At 39.7% G+C, this 12,466-nt stretch overlaps 1 protein-coding gene across 4 annotated transcripts in view; it reads left to right on the plus strand.

Annotated features, from left to right (window-relative positions):
* The window catches only part of slc4a2b (solute carrier family 4 member 2b), a 41,318-nt gene that overhangs the window by 8,343 nt on the left and 20,509 nt on the right, over positions 1-12,466 (plus strand). The window contains exons 2-3 of one of the 4 annotated variants that reach the window (XM_044028807.1): positions 1,052-1,131; positions 7,816-7,987. In XM_044028807.1, coding sequence (XP_043884742.1) covers positions 7,928-7,987 — 60 coding nt within the window. In that variant the 5' untranslated portion in view covers positions 1,052-1,131; positions 7,816-7,927. Of the gene's footprint in view, positions 1-884; positions 1,132-7,815; positions 7,988-10,068; positions 10,291-12,466 lie in introns of those variants that run through there. The other 3 variants (XM_044028816.1, XM_044028799.1, XM_044028825.1) reach the window with 3 other exon arrangements.

A 12,466-nucleotide genomic window follows, 5' to 3' on the forward strand; every position in this document is an offset into this window, starting at 1 on the left:
TAGGTGTGTTAGGTTTTAATGAGTCCCTGTGAAGTAAATAAAAAGTTTCTCTTCACACATGATGTATTATAGAAAATAATGGCTGAGAACATGGAAATGAAATTTATGACAGTTTCTCTCCAGTCTCCTGGTCAGATTTTTAGGCGTGTCTAAAATATGGCTCGACGATGCTCAGGAGCCGTTTTTAAGCATAGCTCCCCCCTGAAATACTGTAACAATATAAAAACATGATAATGATTTTTTTTTAAAAAAAACATGGCTTATTGAGCTCAGGAGTGGCTATAGGATGCATTCAATAAACATTTGCATTCCACTAACCTTGCATGCTGTGGCCACCCCGAGGCACCAAGGTTGGAGTAGAAATATTTTTACATGGAAATGTTCAAGTAATTTTTATTATTTATATATTAATATTAATATAATTGAACTTTTTTAGAGTCAAACTAGTAACTAAAATAATAACACATTCTGAGTCACAGCAACTGATATGCTTTGTTAGAGGCAATTATTGGGGTTGATTTTCCTCAATACGCTTGCAGACTGTGTGTATTTATCTCTTTGTGAGGTCCACAAAACATACAAATCTATCTTTTGTGGGGACATTTCGTCTGTGCCCAATGATTTTAAAGGGCTTCTTCAGGGCTCAGACCTGATTTTAGGGTTGGGCATTTGATTGTGTTAGGTTAAGGTTTGGGTAAGCGAATGCATTATGTCAATGATGTGTCCTCACTAAGGTATAAAAACCTGTCTGTGTGTGTGTGAGTAAGGTAGACAGAGACAGATTTGTGTGTCTGGGCAGCGGCCACTGACTCAGTGTTGAATGGGTCCTGGAGTCACATGGTTGCTCGTCAGCAGGCTGGAGGAGGAAATTTAATCCTGAGGAGGAAGGCTGCTGTTATCAGTCGGTGCATGTTGGTGTGAAAGAGCACTCTGCTCGACGAGAGGCTGGACTCCACATGCTCAGCCGGTGCGCACGCTCCACATCTCTAACTCTGGCTTCTTTTGTCTCTCTTTTCTCCCTCTGTTTGTTTTTGTCCTGCACTCTGACCAGCCCCGGGGTCGTTCTTCACAGCAGAGTTCAGGATTGCCCTACAATGTCTGCGGTCGCTTCTCTGCAGTAAGCACTCAAAGGTATGGTACAGTCATGCATTTCTTCATCAGTTATCGTTTTTTCAGATGATCTTATTTATCACTTTACATTGTTATTTTATTTTATAGTTTTTTTTTGTTGATTTTATTGTCCAATTAATTCATTCTATTTACCCCAGACCACCAGAGCTACTATTTAACAGGTCAGGAACATGGGAAACTCAACAAGACTCTTCCTTAGTTAGTGTGACTCTTTCTTTACAATGGAGTTTAGTCAAGCTTGCACTGTTCAGGATCTGTAGCCATAGCAAATAGAGGTGTAAACAAATCCTACTGAGTTCCACAGGTCACACAGCAACAGAAACCCCGTAAACATTTGAGTTTTAGCAGGACAATGTGCTCTCCACTCTGAAATTAGAGCCAGTGAAGACCACTTTTCAGGAATTGATGGCTCTGTCAATGGTATCGTTGACTCTGAGTGAACCAGTTAAATCTGCATCACAACACAAGGACACAATTATTTGATGTATACTTGCAGCTCTTGCACATATCTTCAGCATGTGATAACAGTGTTCATTTTGCACGTTTGTAGCAGTGGTCAGAATGTTCCAGTGTGTTATTGTGTTTAGATATAGATTATCTCCACACTTCTTGGGACAGCCATCACTTTTGTCACCGATGAATCACTCGCAGTCTTTTTCTTTGAAACCCAGTTCTCTAATGAAACCTTAAACTGTGCCTTTCCTCTCTGTCATTGTCTTACATTCATAAATCCAGGCATCTCTGCCGGTTGAGGTTTGGACATTTTGATCAAGCTTCCATTTTTGACCTGGACAGGACACTTTTTTTTTAATGTCAGTTTTTATGTTATTAAACTGTACTTTAATTATACCTTTTTTTTATTGAGTTTGTAGATCACTGACTTGCCAAACTTACTAATTATAGCTGTGCCGAGCTGGCACATCCTAGCTGGAAGACCAGCTAGTTTTAGACGCAGGCCGGCTTGTATTATAAGTTTGAGTCCGTCTCGAACTTATAACATCTATCTGGTCAATTTGAGGGGACATTTTTAACTGTTTCTTTTTTTTTTTTACCCAAAGACTCACATGAGATTAAATGAGGAAAAAAATAATAATTTTGCATTTATATTTAATAATTCTGACAATGCTTTGTCATTCCTGGACATTTTGAAAACTCAAACTCTGTGAAAAGAGGACTCTCAAATTAAAATGCTAGACTAACTAGCAGCAGGAGAAAAAGCCAGCAGCCTACAAATGAAGTCTGGTGTCCTTGTGTCTTCTTTCTATCGCCTCTGCGCTATGTTCCTAGATTTACTATCATTATGACGTGTGCAAGCCAAAAAAAAAAAGTTTGAGTCAACTTGAAAGTACACAAAAAAGTCCCTTTTTTCATTTTGAATGAAAGCAGGAAATTACTGCAGACCAGGTCATTTTTATCAATATGGGACAACATACTCACATATATGGTTTTTTTTTGGTTTTTTTTTTATGAGAAACCAACAAATGTATATGAAGGAATAACCTTCTCTGATATAATCTATAACCTGCCTCTTACACATGTGTCTCATATTCCGATTCATTTGAGGTGAAACCAATTAATATGATCAACCTGTAGATACCAGTGGAGGAAATGCATCTGAATCATGTTCTGAAAATAGATTAAGTGACACATTTTCCATTTTTGTACAATATTGAATCATTTAGATTAGAGGAATATAGGTTAGTAGCAGTTTTGCCTGATGGAGATAATGTTTTGACCCTAATTTACCCTTGGTTTACTTTGGACAGCTGAAGAAGTGTTAAATTAACTTATAATGTCACAGGATAGACATTATACCTGTGGATAAACACCGGTCTAGGCCAATGAAGACACACACGACTTTCACTTAACTTGTACAAAGATTTGACTTTATAGATACCAGAATGATGTCCATGTTTCTTATTTTTAGAAGTCGGTCAGTAGCGGTTACCTTCTTCCTGTTTTTATACTTCTTCCATTCAGACTGTGACTATTACACACTGTTACAGAGTGATACCCTCTCTTTTATTGTGAGTTAATCATTTTGAGTATTTATGTATTCCTATGCATTTGCCACCACTGGGAAAATCCAGAATGAGGGCTTTGAAAGGCGGTAAGGCTCGATGTCACACTCTCTTGTCTGATTCCGATATCAGAAGTCATTTCCACCAAACCTGTGAAGCTATCAACAACACATTTGCGCTAATGCATTTACCACCAAACCACAGACATTATCCCCCAACTGTGTAACAAATATTCTGCTCCCACAGAGAAGAAATAATCATCATTACACACAACATTACTCCGCTAAAATGCTGTTGCTGATTCTACGTCTGATCATATCTGATCAAGTGGTTTTGATAAGTATTGGACAGCTACTGAGACTAAGAGTCATATCAGCTTATCCCTACTTCAATTTCACCCTGGAAAAGGTGTATGAATGATCCCTGTTCTGCGGAGGCATGATGAACTTCTTCCAGGAGAAATACAGAGCATCTTGCCCTCACTTCCTTCTGCACTGTCAGCACTCAACCATGTCCTTTTGGGGCATTTCAGTTGTTACACGAGGAACAATCAGTTCCTTTTTATTCAGTCTTTTGACAGACTGACTGATTGTACCTGACCACAGACAAAGCATTTAGATGATTTGGGTTTATATCTACGTGCCAACTTGGACGTTTACAGTTGGATTATTGTTTTCTCCTGATGGTTGTTGTTGTTATCCTAACGGTATTATTACAGACTTGAACTCAGGTAGATGAGCTGGTTCCCATGGTTTTTGCCCAGGATCCCAGGGTTTTGTAACTTTATGCCTGAGAAGCTGGCCCTGCCTCCTCCACAGTGGTGGGGTCTAGGTTTACTGAGAAAGCAATCTTCAAGAACACCACGCTACTGCCAGCAGTCGTCTCCTTTTATCAGCGTCAATACACCACTTACAGTGTCCTCAGTGTTGTGGAACAGCCGATGGTGTGTAATTAACATTTTGTGCATTAATAAGCAGTTTTGGCACTGCAAACAAAGAGTGTGTCTCAATTTCAGGGTTTCATTCGGGAGGTGATGTCTTTGTTCATTCCAGTTCTGTCTAGCTCCCACATCCTCCTACATCCTTTGTCATTCATCGCACTTCAGTGGAACACACCTTGAGGTTGTCCACTGTCAACAAGGTCGTTGATATGATTGCGCTCAGGCAGCGGGGCAGCTTATCACGTCTTTGATAGCTGCTGCCATAGAGACTTTGATGGAGCATGATTTCTAACTGTGATTCTGAGAAAACAGAAGACTTAAAGGCTGAAGGGAAACCATTGTTGCTAATACGATTTTAGAGCTAATTTCTAAGCACAACTTGTTTGCTTCAATTAATTTTTAGCAACACGTTCTCTGCCATTTGGGCTCTTACACTTCACTGACTTTTTACCAGAGGCGAAAGAAAGTTGGTACGGTCTGGTACAGCACTGCAAAGAGGGGAGAGCAGCTTTCAGCAATAATTTTGTTTCATTTTTAGTTTTAATATTTGGTTGATTTAAGGATCAAGTTGGAACGGGTTGGAAATATAGTAAGAGAGGCAAGGCTGAGATGGTTTGGTGATTAATTGAACAAGTTGTAGATGGAGCTGCCGATCAGGAGCTTTTCCAGACTTGTTGCCATATTGGTAGCATTTAAGTAGCCAGCAGTCCTCAATGCTTGCAATGACACAGCATGATGACATATCTTTAAGAGTAACTCAAGCGCAATGCTTGAATTTGAAAAATGCCAAGAAGTGGTCCGAGAGCTGAGTGAGAGGAGAGGAGGAAGGAGGGTCGTCTGGCGGTTAAATCTGATATGGCGTTGCATCTGTGTGAGGTGTTTGGTGAGACGAGCTTTTCAATCGCTCACACTGCACTTCAATTGGTGGAGAAAGACGGCTCCAGCATCTATAAAATGGGGGAGGAGTCTGGGACAATGAGGTGACAAAAAAGTGCAACACTGATTCCAAGGTAGACTAAGAAAGCCAGTGGCAAAATGTGAATCTAGTAGCTGTTGTATCTATATATAAAAGACTAGACTAGTTCAAAGATACCATGATATGGCCTACTCTCCGTCGTGGAGCACATACTTGTCTCCGATATTTGTGATCTTAACCAAAAGGAAGCAGAGAGTGGGGGTTTCGGAAGAAGTGAATGATGATTATGAAATTTCTGGAATGAGGCCATATATTTTTGACCCGTGAGTATCAGAAGGAGCTGCTGAGGAGAGCGAGAGAGATAGAGAGGCAGGAGAAACGCAGAGAAATCTACATAATGGAGGTGATGGATGTAACCGGAGGGGTGGAGCAAGAAAAGAATCAGACACTGCTATATTGGTATTCGGCCCCATGCATAGGATGAGTCATCAAAAATCTCAAAGCAGATTTAAGGATATAGCTAAAAATGATGTTTTTAGGTTGTATACAGGCCTATAGGTAACAATCAAGCAAAATGGGGAATAATGTTTTTAGTGTTTAATTATTGATGCTTAGTGAATATGAACAATATAAAGCAATGATATATTGGGTTGTTATAAAAGCCAGAATTCAAATCTGTCGCCCATGTTTTTTGTTTTTTTTGCGTGCAAATTATTGTAGCAAAGGAATCTGTGTGTTGGTTTCAGTGGCATCTAGTGGTGAAGTTGCATATTGCAATCAACTGCTCAGCTCTTTCTAAGTCAAATAGAACACTTTAAGGCACTGCACCATACCTTTTTTTTAAATTGCAATAAATGTAATACATTTTTAAAAATGAGAAAATAATGCAATGTACTTCAAAGAAAACCACCATCTTGGAAGTCGGAATGACTAAATTTATAGCTGTATGTTTGGAAAAATTCTAAAGAATAATTTATTCATTGGTTAAATAGCACAACTCATCGCTCCTGTAGGTTATTTTTGTAACATAATTCATCTTCATGAGCGTATTATTATGTGTGGGACTGGTTTCACGAGCTTCTCCGATGATTATCATCTCCGGCTTCCTGCAGTTATTATGCCGTTTAACACAGACGCAGGAATGGCAGAGATGGAGGTTACGGCCGAGACGCGTGCTGCTTATCAGAGGGTCCTCTGCACAGTAGCTCTGTGTTATCTGGCTCTTATCTCACTAATAGCCAATGACCTTGAACGGTGGTGTGGCGGTGCCGCATGGCGTCACGTCATTAATCGCACAAATGAAAAGAGACGTAGTGTCACAGTTTACTGCCACAGTTTTAGGATTAATGTAACCGTCTCCAGTTTGTCTTTTGAATTCAGTCTGAGTCAGTCTGAGTTTCTGAGGAGGGTCCTGGTCTCTTCACACTCATGTCACAGGCAGCACTGACAGTTTTTGGACAATGGAGGTTTTGAAGCGTGTTGCTTTGTGTTTAGCTGAGCTTTGCACTTTAACTCACTAGTTTTGACATGCAGTTAAAAGTGCCGACTCATGGTTTTCATGATAGTATATATGCAGAGTGTGTTGGTCAAACAAACATTGTTGTAGGACGTGCCAATAACAACTGGGCATGCTACGTCACAATTTTTATTATGACAATTGCCTGCGTCAGTAATGACATTTTCATGTCCCTTTTTTTTTTAAACCTTTTGTTTACATTTGTATATACCTTATTTCCTATATACTACATTATTTACTTATGTATTTTAAATGATTTTATGACAAGATTTTGATCTGTTCAACTTTTTCTTTTACACTCTTTAAAAAAAATGAATGGATTGTCATTAACGGCTTACTGATCACTGTGTCTGTGTGTAAATGTGTTGCAGTTAAATGTCCTTGACTTTACATCACCTTGAATCTGCCTCCGTATAGGAAACGTGCTCTATAAATAAAACTGCCTTCGTCCCTTATCTGTACTTTGATGCTTGGAGCTAAATGCCAACATTTGCACACAGTGTCTAATTACAGTCTAACGGCTTAAAACTGGATGACATTATCTCTGTGTATAGAAATACAAAGTCTTTACATTGAATATTTGGTATGTACACAATTCATTGTCGTTAACTGGTTTATGTTGTGGCATTGTAAGGTCATGCTTATTGTTTTTAAAAGCTGTGATGCATGTCATCATATTCAATTGCAATATTTTATGGATTTATGGATTTCCTTTGTACTGCTACGAGGTATGTCCTTATCTTCATATTACTTATTTTTTTCTTTCTTTTAACCAGTTTAACTGCAGCACAAAAAGGCTTTTGTCATATTTGAAGATGATGACTCTGTCAAATGTGAACAACACAATTGTTTACTTCTTACTACTTGTTTGTTTCAGAACAATGTCTCTCAATCTAACATTTACTCAGTGTCATATTGTGACTTGCTATGACAGTCACAGCTGTTCCTTTTGTTTATGGTCATTCTCTTAATGTGACGCCCTAAAATTTGGGATATTGTGTAAGGATAAGATGACGCTTCCTCCAAGTACTACCAGAGGTAGCTTGCGTACCACTGGCGGTACACATACTACAGTTTAACAACCATGGCTTTAAGCGATGAATCCGCACTCAAATCTCAAAAAGTTGTTTTTAAAAGCTTGCGTTGTCAAATACTGTATCACCACGCTTACACTCACTGGTTGTGCTTCATGTTCACAGATTGCTTTCCCACAGTTGTATCACTTTGCCTTCTGGTTTACAAATCCCCCATCTGTGTGTGAACTAACCCCCGGATCCATGTCCATCTCCAGGTTATGCTGCCCAAAAGCTGTCTGAGTCCTAGTGAGAAAGAGAAGGGCTAAAGCCGCACTGATCCGCACCCGCTTTCCAGATCCTCTCCAGCAGCGACTCCACTGCTGAGCCATGAGCAACCCCAGCGCTCCCAACCGGATTACAGATGCTGTGGCAGCTGTTATTCACAGTGTAAGTTGGACGCAGAAACGCCTCGGTGTGTACACAGAGTCGCAAGATGAAACACATGAGTTTACTGGCATTTTTGAGTTGAAAGAAAGCAAACAAAAAAAGGTTTAAATGCTGTTCAGGAGGTGGCGACACTCACATTTAACAGATTATAGTCTCAGACGGTAGCTATTCATACTCCAAACTTGCATTTAGTCAAATTCATGTTTTTTCCACATTTCTGCTACATCAGCTGTCTCTGTCCTCTCTGGCATCATAGTGTGTGTTTTGGACACGCTGTTTCCTCCCTGTGTGCGTGCGTGCGTGTGTGTGTGTGTAAACAATTCTACTCACATCTTCTGTAAAGTCCTCATGACTGAAGAAAGAAACATTAAGACCTGCATTTAAGGTGGCGCCATGTAGAAATCCTCCCATTTCATTACAGAGCTGTTGACACAAAAATAATACTGGCACATGATAATGAAAAAATATAAATGATGCATCGCTGGTGGGATTGATGTGAAAACCATGACGGGCAAAGCCAGCAGAGTGGTTGGTCTGCAGCCAAAGAAAGTAACATTCTTTTGTCTCCAAAGCTTCTCAGCAAGTTCATCTCAGGATTATTAAGATGCTGAAGCTTAAAGTAAAAAAAATAAAATAAAAATCCACATTTAGATTTTCATATTGCAAGATGGCATCAGTTAGTAAAGTTATCATGAACCCCCAAGGATTTTGTGGTTTTGCTTCTTATGGATTTACTCCTCCCCTCTCTGAGCTTATAATATAGCTTATAATATTCTTTGTTTCCCACCACTTTGAACAGTTGTTGGCTGAATGTGTGGAAATGTGTTTACAGCGCGACAGGAGCATATTTTCCACCAAGTCATCAAGACCTCATATCATGAGTTTGTACTTGTTCTCATGTTCAGATACAAAGTTGAGTACATACTCAGTAATGCTCGTACTTGTGGTGTTAACTCAGCAGCATCGGTGTTGTTCTGTCCTGACACAGATCTAGGAAATGTCTTTCCCTTAGCTTTGCACTTCTGTCAGCTGCTTCCTTTTTTCGATAGTCAACAACTGTGTGACCACACTCACGAGCTCTCTGCTTTGTCACTGGACGTACACAACACATGTGCTGTCCAGGTTTGAAACCTATTCCCAGCAGTCAAGACTAAGAATGCACAGTGTTTGAGCAGTGAATGCGGAACCGTCACCACTCGTCCCTGAAATATGTGCTGGATTACACTATTCCTAATTTAGTTTTACCCCTTTTTAATACAAAATAACAAATGTGCGCTTTTTTTGTCATCCTTTTATTATTTAAATTGTTTAAATTATACAAGGCCATGTCAACAAAAACAACAAAACCACCTAAATACGTAGAATACAAAACGCTATTAACTACACATCAGATATAGCCTGTATTTTAGGTAAAACGAAAGGAAACATGAATGATTTAATTCATTTTAACGTACATTGCAAACCAAACAACATTTCATAGAACGTAAGTTTTTATTGACTTCTGTACAGATAATACAATGGAGTTTGTTGTGCTGCGCGTGAATCTAAGAACTCATGGATAGTAAAAACACACACACACACATTGTACAACCATCCCAGTCAAGACATATGAGATGAGATTAAAAGACAAATGTCTCATTATTGCACAGTGAATTAAAGGATTTCAGGGTCAATTTCAAGGATGCAGTTTTAGCTGCTGTTCAGATAATACTAATGCAGAGAATGTTTAACGTTGTCCTCCCTGAACTAAAAGGAGTTCAATTATATCCTTAAGGACCAGGCCTGCTCAGACTCTTTATTGTTAATTATAGCCAGTTATAACCATTAATCTCAGTGAGACACAGTGGACCAGAATATAGTATTGCATAATAAGACTTGCCAGCTGTTGGCGTGGTGATCAAGAAGCTCAGTAAAGATAAAAAAAAAGTGTTTGCTGTACGACTGCGATGTTGTAGTCATTGGCTGTCGTGTTGCCTCCGACCGGCTGAGTTAATTATTATCTCCTTTACAATGTGTGGTTTGTGCGTGCATGGTCAGGGAGAGTTCACATAACCCGCTTTGGATTTTTAAGGGCCAGCATTGTGAAACTGACTAATATCTTCTTCCTTCTCTCAAGAGCTACACCGGTCATGTGACATGGGGAGTGTAACTGAAATAGGAAACAGTATTCAGAGAGGCCGGAACGTCTTGCTTTTACTTTAGACACGAGGGAAGTAAACAGAGTATCTTGGCTGAATGGTTTTATTTGAGGCTGCAGCAGTTTCCCTGTGTGTAATTTGATGGACTTCCTGTATACGTTTAAGGTGAGTTTGTTCAGTTCCTGCAAAGATGATTCAACAAAAACACGAGATAAAAGCATGATTTGAGCGTGCGCGTGTGTGTGTACATAACATGTGGCTCTTATCATCCCGGGTCAGTCATTATACATAATCCAACATAGAGCAAAGACAAACTTTCTGTGCCTATATGAAGCCCGACTCTCTTGTTTCTTTAGGTAGATTTAACCTCGACACGAACTCTGGAGCTGGTTAATGTTCACTGGGTTTCTTAAACCTTCGAGATGCACTTTTACTTTCAGCCAACAGCCGAATGACTTCTGGCAGTTATTAGGAATTCAAGGTAATAATTACAACCTAGTGTTAGTTAAATGCGTCACTATTTAGGCGTCCCCTCTAATGCTGGCAGGTGGGTTACGAAAGGTTTCTTGACAGTGAAACAGGTGGCTGCCTCTATGCCGGCTTAGATGGATAAAATTGTAGATTTTAAAGTAAACAGCTGCCAATAATTAATGGGTTTTTTTCAGTTTTGCATTGATTAAACAAACAATATACAATATAAGGAGACTGGCTCTATCCTTTGGACAGGGATGAGCTAAGTGTGATTCGACACTTAGCTTTTTGGCTGACACACGGAAGTTGAACATTTCTCGGCTTCTGCGAGACACGGTGCAAGGAAACGAAGCAACGGGCAGTTTGGCGACGCTGCTCCATTCAAAGAGTTGACACGTCCACTGTGTACTTGTCCGGTGCCACAAGAACAGGGACTTGATTTGGACTCATCGCGGTCTCTTTTCTTTGGCGCCTCACTCTTGAACACTGGTGACTCGAAAATCAACCCAGGCGTGAAGATTGACTGTGAACTTCCAGCTCTCATCATGTTGTGTACCATATCTTAATGTCTCTAACAACCTAATGACCCTTTTAATGACTCAATGAGTTGCTCCTTGTCTAAACGTGAGTTCTCAGATAGGAGGTTCCTGTGAATTATATCAGTCATGGCTTCTGCAGAAACTTAAGTTCTGCAATAAACCTACAGTTTATCAGCGGAGAATCTCCACTTTAGATAAAACAAAGTGGAGAAAAGACTTTCTTGGGCAAATGATCTACTCTTTTTTTGCCTACTGAAATAACCTCACATGACATGGAGTGTTGAAAGTTACAGTTGCAGCAGTTTTATAATAATATTTCAGTACACTTCAATTCAGTATAACAATTAAAACTGGGTTTTTCCTTCTCTGACAGGCCTGGCAATGAAAAGCTGCTATAGCAAGACACACAAAGAACATTTCACCAAAAAAGCACACACATGATGTTGTCTTAAATAGGACAATACAACACAAAATTGACCTAATTCTCAATTGCTTAATTTCCAATACATTAAAATAAGTATGGTTAAAGGTAAAGTAGGAAAGTTCTTCAAATCTGCGTTCCCCGCAAACAAAATGCACACATGACAGAGTTCCTTGCTCGTCGCGATCCTCAGAAACCCTGAGCATATTGAGCATTTGGATCCTTCCTAGCCTCTCACCCTTTCCTCTACACTGCTGACTGTGTGGGATTTGAGCCTCGTGCAGGACACGGATTATCTTCCGCTGCAGCCTCCGCTCACTCTCAAGTGTCCATGCCATGCGGCCGCTGCACATGCACACTGCTGTACTACTATTACTAATGATCGGCATTGATTCACAGTAATAATTCCTTTTTTTTATAGTACTTAGAGTACTTTTTTGTAGAAAATTAAACGAATAACAGAAAAATAATTATTAGAGTCACCTTATATCACTACCAGTGTGTGAAGTATATGTGAGGAAGAGGAGGAGGAGGATGACAGAGCAAATTAGCTTATTGGGAATAAATCTGGCTCCTGTGAAAAGTCCGTAGCCGACGTTGCTCGACCTATTTACACCACTGTGTTTTAGCGTTAATGCGATAATGGTGTTACTCTGAGAGCGCAATATTTTCTCAGGTGGTTCTTGGTATCAAAGGTTTGAAAACCACCCTGTATTAATTGTAGTGTTTGTAGTGCTGTTGTAGTTCAGCAATTCAAAGTTTGAGTCATGTAGAACTCACTCGCCTGCGGTTTACCAACATTTTTAATCCCATTTCATTCCAGCTTGTTACTTAACATGTCGTGGTCAATATTAGCCTTTTAAAAAAGCTCTCTTTAAAAAGTGTCAGATCATCAAGGGGCAATACCTGA

This window comes from Solea senegalensis, linkage group LG1 (genome assembly GCF_019176455.1).
Source record: "Solea senegalensis isolate Sse05_10M linkage group LG1, IFAPA_SoseM_1, whole genome shotgun sequence".
Lineage (NCBI taxonomy): Eukaryota > Metazoa > Chordata > Actinopteri > Pleuronectiformes > Soleidae > Solea > Solea senegalensis.